At 46.5% G+C, this 12,269-nt stretch overlaps 1 protein-coding gene across 2 annotated transcripts in view; it reads right to left on the reverse strand.

Annotated features, from left to right (window-relative positions):
* The window catches only part of LOC145350337 (receptor-type tyrosine-protein phosphatase-like N), a 232,291-nt gene that overhangs the window by 181,507 nt on the left and 38,515 nt on the right, over positions 1-12,269 (reverse strand). For both annotated transcript variants that reach the window (XM_080199564.1, XM_080199563.1), the window contains exons 3-4: positions 3,293-3,406; positions 706-820 (exon numbers count right to left, since the gene is read on the reverse strand). In XM_080199564.1, the coding sequence (XP_080055690.1) occupies positions 706-820; positions 3,293-3,406 (229 nt within the window). The remainder of the gene's footprint in view (positions 1-705; positions 821-3,292; positions 3,407-12,269) is intronic.

Consider the following 12,269-nt stretch of genomic DNA (forward strand, 5'->3'; position numbering starts at 1 on the left):
TCAAACACTCCCAGGACAGGTGCAGCACAGGGTTAGATACAGAGTAAAGCTCCCTCTACACTGTCCCCATCAAACACTCCCAGGACAGGTACAGCACGGGGTTAGATACAGAGTAAAGCTCCCTCTACACTGTCCCCCATCAAACACTCCCAGGACAGGTACAGCATGGGGTTAGATACAGAGTAAAGCTCCCTCTACACTGTCCCTATCAAACACTCCCATGACAGGTACAGCACGGGGTTAGATACAGAGTAAAGCTCCCTCTACACTGTCCCTATCAAACACTCCCAGGACAGGTACAGCACGGGGTTAGATACAGAGTAAAGCTCCCTCTACACTGTCCCCATCAAACACTCCCAGGACAGGTACAGCATGGGGTTAGATACAGAATAAAGCTCCCTCTACAGTGTCCCCCATCAAACACCCCCAGGACAGGGACAGCACGGGGTTAGATACAGAGTAAATCTTCCTGTGAACATTTCAAAATAGGGAATTTATTAAGTTTTGGCTGACAAAAAGAAAATGAATGAAATGTTAGTTTAGTGCGGTCGGATCTGGTGTAAAGAGGAGACACCTAACCACTAATAGTGAGTCAGTGGCTGGATATTGAAAGGTATTACTATCTTGTGAAGCATGTATTTTAGCTGGTGTTATTACAGAGCAGTTATTTCCTCCTCCTGTGCTTTCTATCCAGTTAAACTGTACCTGTCGTCTGCCAGAGGCACTGTGCTCAGTCGCGGCTGCTGAGGGAGGAGCTTTGGGATCTTTTCCATCTCCATGGAGATCACATACTGCGTGATGTCATCTTGCCATGACAACCCTAAAAAAGATGCAAGACAGACTGGAGTTAAACACAAAGAAACGGCCGCTGCTGAAGAAGCTTGCAATCATTTGGCACGGAGGCTGGGGGAGAGCGAGAGGGCGAGAGACAGAGAGAGGGGAAGGGCTTTGAAATATCAATCAACAGCGCAGATAAATTCATGGCCATCACTGAATCCAGTAGGGAATTCGGGAGAAAGCACTTCACCCACAGACAGAACTCAGTGCCACACAGAGTGGCCAAGGTGAAAGGTCCAGATACATTTCAGGGGAAGCTGGATAAACACATGAGGAGTGAACGGGAAGGAGTTTGGGAACACTGGGATTGTACACAATAAGAAGTCTCACAACACCAGGTTAAAATCCAACCAGTTTATTTGATAGTAAATCTCAAAAGCTTGTGAGTTTACTATCAAATAAATGGGTTGGACTTTAACCTGATGTTGTGAGACTTCTTGCTGTGTTTACCCCAGTCTAACGCCGGCATCTCCACATTGTATATAATGGGGGTGAATGAGTTTGGGTCCATTGGGATTGTATATAATGGGAGTGAATGAGTTTGGGTCCATTGGGATTATATATAATGGGAGTGAATGAGTTTGGGTCCATTGGGATTGTATATAATGGGAGTGAATGAGTTTGGGTCCATTGGGATTGTATATAATGGGAGTGAATGAGTTTGGGTCCACTGGGATTGTATATAATGGGAGTGAATGAGTTTGGGTCCATTGGGATTATATATAATGGGAGTGAATGAGTTTGGGTCCATTGGGATTATATATAATGGGAGTGAATGAGTTTGGGTCCATTGGGATTATATATAATGGGAGTGAATGAGTTTGGGTCCATTGGGATTGTATATAATGGGAGTGAATGAGTTTGGGTCCATTGGGATTGTATATAATGGGAGTGAATGAGTTTGGGTCCATTGGGATTATATATAATGGGAGTGAATGAGTTTGGGTCCATTGGGATTGTATATAATGGGAGTGAATGAGTTTGGGTCCATTGGGTTATATATAATGGGAGTAAATGAGTTTTGGTCCATTGGGATTATATATAATGGGAGTGAATGAGTTTGGGTCCATTGGGATTGTATATAATGGGAGTGAATGAGTTTGGGTCCATTGGGATTATATATAATGGGAGTGAATGAGTTTGGGTCCATTGGGATTATATATAATGGGAGTGAATGAGTTTGGGTCCATTGGGTTATATATAATGGGAGTGAATGAGTTTGGGTCCACTGGGATTGTATATAATGGGAGTGAATGAGTTTGGGTCCATTGGGATTATATATAATGGGAGTGAATGAGTTTGGGTCCACTGGGATTGTATATAATGGGAGTGAATGAGTTTGGGTCCATTGGGATTGTATATAATGGGAGTGAATGAGTTTGGGTCCATTGGGATTATATATAATGGGAGTGAATGAGTTTGGGTCCACTGGGATTGTATATAATGGGAGTGAATGAGTTTGGGTCCATTGGGATTATATATAATGGGAGTGAATGAGTTTGGGTCCATTGGGATTATATATAATGAGAATGAATGAGTTTGGGCCCATTGGGATTGTATATAATGGGAGTGAATGAGTTTGGGTCCATTGGGATTATATATAATGGGAGTGAATGAGTTTGGGTCCATTGGGATTGTATATAATGGGAGTGAATGAGTTTGGGTCCATTGGGATCATATATAATGGGACTGAATGAGTTTGGGTCCATTGGGATTATATATAATGGGAGTGAATGAGTTTGGGTCCATTGGGATTATATATAATGGGAGTGAATGAGTTTGGGTCCATTGGGATTATATATAATGGGAGTGAATGAGTTTGGGTCCATTGGGATTATATATAATGGGAGTGAATGAGTTTGGGTCCATTGGGATTGTATATAATGGGAGTGAATGAGTTTGGGTCCATTGGGATTATATATAATGGGAGTGAATGAGTTTGGGTCCATTGGGATTGTATATAATGGGAGTGAATGAGTTTGGGTCCATTGGGATTGTATATAATGGGAGTGAATGAGTTTGGGTCCATTGAGATTGTATATAATGGGAGTGAATGAGTTTGGGGTCAATTGGGATTGTATATAATGGGAGTGAATGAGTTTGGGTCCATTGGGATTGTATACTCACTCAGCCATTTCAGAGGTCAGTTAAGAGTCAGCCACATTTCTTTCCCTGAAGGACAGTGGTGAACCAGATGGGTTTTGCCAACAATCGATGATAGTTCTATCAAATATAGTCATTGTTAAATGACTGGTTTTATATTCCAGATTTATTAATTGAATTTAAATTCCACCAGCTGCCGTGGTGGTGGGATTTGAACCTATGCCCCCAGAGCATGAGTCTGTGCTGCTGGATTACTCGGCCAGTGACAATACCACTACACCACCACATCCCCAGTATGTGCCCTTTATAATTGAATGGTTGGAGCAGTCGCTCGATTCTCTGTGGTCCTTACCTTGTAGCATCAGCTGCTTTAATACCCCTTGTAAACGCTGGAGGAGGGCAGCTGATATGTCGTACTGGGTCCTGGTTGGCACCATGGCATCTTGGCAGTGCCCAAACAGTCCATCTAAATTAAACAAGAATGCCTTTTTAGTTTCGGTACTGGGATGTTCCCCTTTCCAACTTAACACAGGGAGAGACCAAAAACATTTACAACCAGGGCAAGTTTAAAAGCCTGTAGAAGGAAGGAAACGGTGGTGCAGTGAGTAGCATCCCTGCCTCTGAGCCAGATGTTCTGGGTTCAAATCCCACTCTGTGACGTACCAGGGAAGGTTGCTTTTGAAACATGGTGAACCAGGTTGAGTTTCAAACTACAAAAACATAAGAACGAGGAGGAGGAGGAGGCCATTTGGCCCTTCGAGCCTGCCTACCATTCATCACGATCATGGCTGATCATCCAACTCAATAGCCCAATCCTGCTTTCTCCCCACAACCTTTAATCCCTTTCGCTCCAAGTGCTAATGTCTAATTTTGCCCCTGTAATTGAGTTCTCTTTAAGTACACATACCACTGGCTGTTGAAAGTTCCTCTGCACTCAGTGGCTCGCAGCACACTTCCAAGCTGACCTGCTCCAGATCTCATTCTCCACACGGAAAGATTTCTCCCCCTATGCTTTGACCCAGTTAATTAGTTACGTACAGAGAGCAGGCTCTACGCTACAATCTCCATCTCAGACACACTATCTATAGGTCAACTTATTTACAATGAATAACAAGTGGGTTGTTAAATCAGAATCCACCTGATTACTCTGCAATTTGCTGGTTTCGAGGCTGTGAGGATGTTCACTCCATCATTTAGCTTAAACCCTTGTTAAAACATGAAAGTTGCTAAGGTTTAAAGTTTATTTATCAGCATCATGTGTAGGCTTACATTAACACTGCAATAAAGTTACTGTGAAAATCCCCTAGTCGCCACACTCCTGTGCCTGTTTGGGTAACACCGAGGGAGAATTTAGCACGGCCAATGCACCCTAACCAGCACATCTTTCAGACTGTGGGAGGAAACTGGAGCACCCAGTACCCAGCTGTACTACTGACCAGAATTTTACTGTCTCACCTGCCCCAGAAATAGAGGTTATTTTGCAGGATGGAAGTATCAATCACCAGGGGTACAGATTCAAGGTGAGAGGGGGGAGTTTAAGGGAGGTGTGCGGGGAGCAGGGGGGGGGTTTCATATAGAGAGTGGTGGGTGCCTGGAACTCGCTGCCAGATGAGATGGTGGAAGCAGGCACATAAGCAACATTTAAGAGGCATTTGGATAGGTACATGAATAGGGGGGAAATAGAGAGTTACAGGCCGAGTAAGGGCAGAAGGGTTTTTTTTACATTAGTTAGAGCAGCATGATCAACATGGGCTTAGAGGGCCGAAGGGCCTGTTCCCGTGCTGTAGTTTAACTGGATTGTTCTTCAAAAGAGCCAGCACAGACTCAATGGGCCAAATGGCCTTCTTCTGAGCTGTGTCATTCTATGACTATATGATGTAAAACAGCTGGAGTCAGCCGCCTTGTTTTCAGTAAGCAGTAAAATCAGATAGATTAAGATATAGATCTACTTAAATAATTCAGCAGCAAGCTTTTGTGTGTTTAAAATGAAGAAGTTACTTGTTCTCACATGTTTATCCTGAATTAATGCAGTATTACATACACTGTCTCAAGCACATGCACACACACTCACGCACGTGAGATTAAAGAAAGATAAAAATCATAAAAGTTAAAAGTTCATTTATTAGTCACAAGTCAGGCTTATATTAACACTGTGAAATTCCCCTAGACACCAAACTCTGGCATCTGTTCAGGTCACTGCACCTAATCAGCACGTCTTTCAGACTGTGGGAGGAAACCAGAGCACCCGGAGGAAACCCACGTAGACTTGAGGAGAATGTGCAGACTCCGCACAGACAGTGACCAAAGCCAGGAATCAAACCCAGGCCCCTGGCGCTGTGAGGCAGGAGTGCTAACCACTGTGCTACTGTGCCACCCATATGTACTTTTACAGATTACAGTTAATTCAGTCTTTGGTTTGACAGGACAGGAATTCCTTGAATGGATTTGATGACTTATATTTGAACTGAGCATCTTGAAAAGCCAAGAGTTTCAATCAAGTCATTGTCCAGCTATAAGTCCACCCCTTGCATGGTCAGTTTTACTTCGACCAGTGGGCAGTTTACTCTGCAGGTACATTGCGACAAAGGGAATTTTCGACGATTTCCTGGCAATCTCTGTGGGCGGCTCGGTGGCACAGTGGTTCGCGCTGCTGTCTCACGGCACCAGCAACCCGGGTTCAATTCTCGGCTTGGGTCACTGTCAGTGCAGAGTCTGCACATTCTTCCCATGTCTGCGTGGGTTTGCCCTTGGGTGCTCTGCTTTCCTCCCACAGTCCGAAAGATGTGCTGGTTAGGGTGCATTGGCCGTGCTAAATTATCCTTCGGCATACGCGAACGGGCGCCAGAGTGTGGCAACTAGGGGATTTTCACAGTAACTTCATTACAGTGTTAACGTCAGCCTAATTGTGACATCAATAAATAATATTTTTTAAAAACTTTACCAATTTGTGACATTTATTTTCGGTTAAATTCCATTTGCCACTTATCTGCCCATTTAACCATTCCGTCGATATCTTCTTGTAGCCTGACACTTCGCCTCACTGTTAACCACCCATCCAATCTTTGTGTCATCCGCAAACTTACTAATCCTACCCCACACATGGTCATCAATGTCATTTATATAAATGACGAATAATAGGGGGCCCAACTCAGAACTTGAGCCTTGTTCTGCTTTCAGGGATATCTCAGTAATCTTTGTTACAAGTGGGATTTCAAGCCAGCCATGTCCCTGGTAATAGTTATGATGCGGAGATGTCGGCGTTGGACTGGGGTAAACACAGTAAAGAGTCTGACAACACCAGGTTTAAGTCCAAACAATTTATTTGATAGTAAACTCACAAGCTTTTGGGGTTTGTCCCTTCGTCAGGTGACGAAGGGACAAACCCCGAAAGCCTGATAATAGTTAGGCATTGGGGATATAAAAGGTGTCATTTCCCCTTTGTGTTAAAAAACCTGATCTATATCCGGATTTTCCCTGGTTACAGTTCAGCTCAGGTTCAGAGTCTTGTGATGATAGATATGGTCCTGAGTGCCAAGGCCCCCCTCCTGGGTTCCTTACATGCTAGCAGTTTTCTTTAATATGCTGGGGTTTCGCACAAGTGTATCCTGAATTAATGCAATATTACATACACTGTCTCAAGCACATGTGCACACACATGAGATTAAAGGGCAGCTTCCTGTTGATTTACTGCCAAGCTCTTTCTTTTAAAAGTGAGAGATTGATCTTCTACACTCTCCATTTTGGATTCAGAATTGTAGGAGACGGAGGGTGATGACAGTGCTTTAGTGACTGGAAGCCAGTGTCCACTGGCGTATCACAGGGATCTGTGTTGGGCCCCCTATTGTTATTATATAAATAAGAACATAATAAGAACATAGGAACATAAGAAATAGGAGCAGGAGTAGGCCATCTAGCCCTTCGAGCCTGCCCCGCCATTCAATAAGATCATGGCTGATCTGTCGTGGCTCAGTTCCACTTTCCCGCCCTCTCCCCATAACCCTTAATCCCCTCTCTTATCAAGAACCCATCAACCCGCGTCTTAAAAATATTTAGCGAGGCAGCCTCCACCACTTCAATGGGCAGAGAATTCCAGAGATTCACCACCCTTTGAGTGAAGAAGTTCCTCCTCAACTCCGTTCTAAACCGCCTCCCCTTTATCTTGAGGCTGTGCCCCCTAGTCCTACTGTCCTTTCTGAGCGGGAAGAGTCTCTCCACCTCTATCCTATCCATCCCATTCATCATCTTATACGTCTCAATGAGATCTCCCCTCATTCTTCTAAATTCTAACGAGTACAAGCCTAGTTTATTCAGCCTCTCCTCATAGTTCAACCCCCTCAACTCCGGTATCAGCCTAGTAAACCTCCTCTGCACTCCCTCCAAGGCCAAAATATCCTTGCGTAAGTACAGCGACCAAAACTGCACACAGTACTCCAGCTGCGGCCTCACCAATGCCCTATACAGCCGCAGCAAGACCTCCCTACTTTTATATTCAATCCCCCTCGCAATGAAGGCCAGCATCCCATTAGCCTTCCTGACCACCTGCTGCACCTGCAGGCTGGGTTTTTGCGACTCACGCACAAGGACCCCAAGGTCCCTCTGCACCGTCGCCTGCTGCAGTTTTTCGCCACGTAAGTAATAGTCCTTCCTACCATTATTCCTGCCAAAGTGGACCACCTCGCACTTACCAACATTAAATTCCAATTGCCAGTTCCTGACCCATTCGCCCAGCCTATCTAGATCCTTCTGCAGACTCTCCACACCCTCCGCACAATTTGCCGTTCCACCAATCTTGGTGTCATCAGCAAATTTTGACACCATACACTCGGTTCCCTCCTCCAGATCATCTATATAAATGGTAAATAGCTGAGGCCCCAGCACCAACCCCTGGGGCACTCCACTAGTCACCAACCGCCAATCCGAATAGCACCCATTAACCCCCACTCTCTGCCTTTGACATTGATGACTATGTGTGGGGTAGGATTAGTAAGTTTGCGGATGGCATAAAGATTGGATGGGTGGTTAACAGTGAGGCGAAGTGTCTTGTGCAACAAGAAGATATCAGTGGAATGGTTAAATGCGCAGGTAAGTGGCAGATGGCATTTAACCAAAAAACTGTAAGCCAATGCACTTTGGAAGGAGTAATTTGACAAGAGAGTACTCAGTGAATGATAGGACATTTGGAAGTTCTGTGGAACAAAGGGACCTTGGTGTGTTTGTCCACAGATCTCCGAAAGCAGAAAGGCATGTTAGCAAGGTGGTGAAAAACGCACAGGGGACACTTGTCTTTATCAGTTGAGGCATAGGTTACAAAAGCAGGGAAGTCACGATGGAGATGTACAGAACTTCGATGAGGCCGCAGCTGGAGTACTATCTGCAGTTCTGGTCGCCACATTATCGGAAGGATGTGATTGCCCTGGAGAGGGTGCAGAGGAGATTCACCGGGATGCTGCCTGGGGTGGAACATTTTAGACATGAAGAGAGGTTGCGAAGGCTTGGGTTGTTTTTGTTGGGGCAGAGAATACTGAGGGACAACCTGTTCAAGTGTTAGAATGTAACCGGTGACAACTTTGTATTGACTGTATTGTGACCAATGGTAACAAGCTGTAAGGGTCAGCTGACTCAGTAAACCCCAGAACCAATTAAGAATGATGTAATAGTCAGCTGACCAACTGACTCACTATAAATAAGAACCTGTGTAGAATTGTGGGGAACTTGGATTGGCCCAGGGTGAGGCCCCAGATTTGGAGTAATGAAGTTTCTTTGATTTAAAAGTTGGAGTATGTTTTGTTCTATTTTTATTGTCTGCACTTGAAGAGTTACTTCTGATGAAACAGAGAAGGAGAGAGTGCAGAATGTAGTGTTACAGTCATAGCTCGGGTATAGAGAAAGATCAACTTAGTGCATGGTAGGTCTATTCAAGAGTCTGGCAGCAGCAGGGAAGAATCTGTTCTTGAGTTGGTTGGTACGTGACCTCAGACTTTTGTATCTTTTTCCCAGTGGAAGAAGGTGGAAGAGAGAATGTCTGGGGTCTTTGATTATGCTGGCTGCTTTTCTGAGGCAGTGGAAGTTTAGACAGTGAAAATGGATGGGGGGGGGGGCGCTGGTTCGTGTGATGGACTGGGCTTTGTTCACAACACTTCTTGTGGTCTTGGGCAGAGCAGGAGCCCATACCAAGCTGTGATACAACTAGAGAATGATTTCTCTGGTGCATCTGTAGAAGTTGGTGAGAGTCGTAGCTGACATGTCAAAGTTCCTTAATCTTTTGAGAAAATAGAGGTGTTGGTGGGCTTTTTCTAACCATAGTGTTGGCATGGGGGTCCAGCACAGGTTGTTGGTGATCTGCACACTGCTGTGAGGCAACAGTGCTAACCATTGTACTACCCTGATAGACTACACCCTGGGTTGTATTAGACAAACAGTGGGGGTGCTAGCTATGATTTTCCAAAATACTTTAGATTCAGCAGTAGACTTGCGATTCAGATTGGAATCTGGCAACTGTTACTCTGCTTTTCAAGAAAGGAGGGAGAGAGGAAACAGCTGATGACAGGCCTGTTAACCGAACCTCAGTTGTTGGGGAAATGTTCAAATCAGGAGAAATATCTTCACTCGGAGAGTGGCGAGAATGTAGAACTCACCGCAAGAGGTTGTTTAGATAAATTTAAGAAGCTGGATGAGGAAGATAGGAATAGAAAGATCTGCTGCTTGGGCAAGATCAAGAGGAATGGGAAATAGTGATCATAATACTATTGAAAGTGACATATTCCAAATGCAACCAAAATTGGCTGTGTGGAGCAAAAACACCAGTGTGGAAGAGATGGGCCGAATGGTCTATTTTTGCACAGCGAAGTTCTAAGTTCAATCAAGTGTTCACAGGGCAGGAACCAATGGCCAGTGATGGTTAGCATTGATGTTTTTCTTGTCTTCACCCAGCTCCGTACCCCAGGGTTGAAGACCTTATTGGAAACTCATCTACCACACCGTAACTACCTCACTGGGGCCATTTCCAAGTCTGCGGGGAGATAGAGCCAGAGCACAATCCCACACAACCAAGGGGCACCATTCAGCCCGTCATGTCCGTGCTAGCTCTTTGACCGGACTCCCCAATCAGTCCCACGCTCTCCTGCTCTTTCCTCCCGCTCTCTTTCTCAACGGCATATCAGATCCACCTTTGGAGAGTTGCTACTGAACCTGCTTCCACCGCCCGTTTAGGCAGAACGTTCCAGATCGCAGTAGCTCGCCGCGTTCAATAATTCCCATCTCCTCCTCCTCCTCGTATAATCGGGGAGGAGAGGAGAGGAATCCACCCCCCCCCCACTGCAAATAAAAAACTAATTCTGACCATGGAGAGGGAGGCAGGAGAAGCCTGACCCCCGCCATTCACTGCAGGGTGGGCCCCGCGATTCACAGCAACCAAAGGCCAACTCCCTCGCTTCACTCCGTCAGTGACAGCCTCTCGAGTTTACCCCGGCAACCCTTTTGTTGCATCAGACGGACGTGGGGCCATTGACTGCGCCAGAGAGAGACAGACAGACCGAGAGAGTGAGTGGGAGATTTGCCTGGTGCCATGGCAACAAAGTGAGAGAACGCAGATCTCTGCTCAAGACGCCAGGAGCTGTGCTGTAAGGTTAGACGATGCAACCGGCTAAATGTGAGCAGGATCGAGCTAAATCTGTATCACTTCCCAGCCTCGCGACCCCCTCTTCACAAGGATTTTGCCTCATTCTTTCCCCCCCCCCACCATCCTACCCCCCTCCCACCAGCTCCATCCCCCCCACCCCCCCCCCCCCTCCACCAGCTGATTAAAGACGTTATTTTTTTTTTGTTCCCTCCCTCTATGTTTCCACTCCTCTCGGCGACCTCTGCAGGGTGAGTCAACCACCCCCCCCCACCCCCCCCCCCACCCCCACCCCCACCCCCGTGACGCAGCCAAAAGCCACCTCACCAGCCCCAGCCAATGCCGTCGCAGCTTTAAAATAAGGATCGGCAACGTCACAATGTCGACAGAGAGGCCCAGACTCATCGCCAGGCGTGGCACAGGATGCCCACTTCATCGACTATTGGCACGGTGCCCTCCCATAACGTCACACACACACACACACATCCAACTGCTCACATCGTCCAATAAAGCTTCAGGATCAATATTGTCGGAGTAAGCTTGGCTTAACTCATTAACTCACGTTCACCACCCCCACCCCAACTACCCGCACGTCAGACAGAGACGTGCATTTGTTAGCCCCGCTCCTGTATCGGTCTCAGGGTGCTTCACATAGAGTGGGTGGCACAGAGGTTAGCACCGCTGCGCCAGGGACCCGGGTTCAATTCCCGGCTCTGTGTGGGGTTTCCACGTCCTCCCAGTATCTGTGTGAACATAAGAAATAGGAGCAGGAGTCGGCCATCCGGCCCCCCGAGCCTGCCCCGCCATTCAATAAGACCATGGCTAATCTGACAGCGGCTCAGTTCCATTTACCCGCCTGCTCCCCTTAATTCCTTTATCCATCAGGAATCTCTCTACCTGCGACTTAAACACGTTTAACGAGGTAGCCTTCAACGGGCAGAGAATTCCAGAGATTCACCACCCTCTGGGAGTAGAAGTTCCTCCGCAACTCTGTTCTAAATTGACCCCCCCTTATTTTGAGGCTGTGCCCTCTAGTTCTTGTTTCCTTTCTAAGTGAAAGAATCTCTCTACCTCTACACTGTCTAGCCCCTTTCTCCAGGTGGGTTTCTTCCGAGTGCTCCGGTTTCCTCCCGCAGTCCAAAGATGTGCGGGTTCGTTGGGTTGGCCTTTAGTATCGGGGGAAACTAGCTAGGGTAGGTGCATGGGGATAGGGCCTGGGTGGGATTGTGGACGGTGCGGACTCAATGGGCCAAACTGCCTCCTTCTGCACTGTAAGATTTTATGGACACAGGAGAAGGCCATTCAGCCCATCGAGGCTGTGGTGGCCTTTCGAAGAGCTATCCCAGCTAGTCCCACTCCCCCAACTTTCCCCCCACAGTTCTGGAAATTTCTCCAGTGCAAGTATTTATCCAATTTCTGTTGGGAAGTTATTATTGAATCTGATTCCACCGTCCTTCCAGGCAGCACCTTCCACATCGCTGAGTTAAACAAGAAACTCATCCCCCACCCCGCCCCGGGTCCTTTTGTCAATTATCTTAAATCTGTGCCTGACCCTCCGGTCAGTGGAACAGTTTCTGTATCAGAACATCGCTAATATGAACAGGGAAATGAAGAAAAAGAGGATTCTACCTCAGGCCATCGACTGTAGAGGAGACTAATGTTCAAATACAAAATTCTACACAACCGCAGTGACCGAGGGCAGATGGGGCCCACC

Source organism: Carcharhinus amblyrhynchos, chromosome 11 (genome assembly GCF_965287045.1).
Source record: "Carcharhinus amblyrhynchos chromosome 11, sCarAmb.v2.hapA, whole genome shotgun sequence".
Classification (NCBI taxonomy): Eukaryota; Metazoa; Chordata; class Chondrichthyes; order Carcharhiniformes; family Carcharhinidae; genus Carcharhinus; species Carcharhinus amblyrhynchos.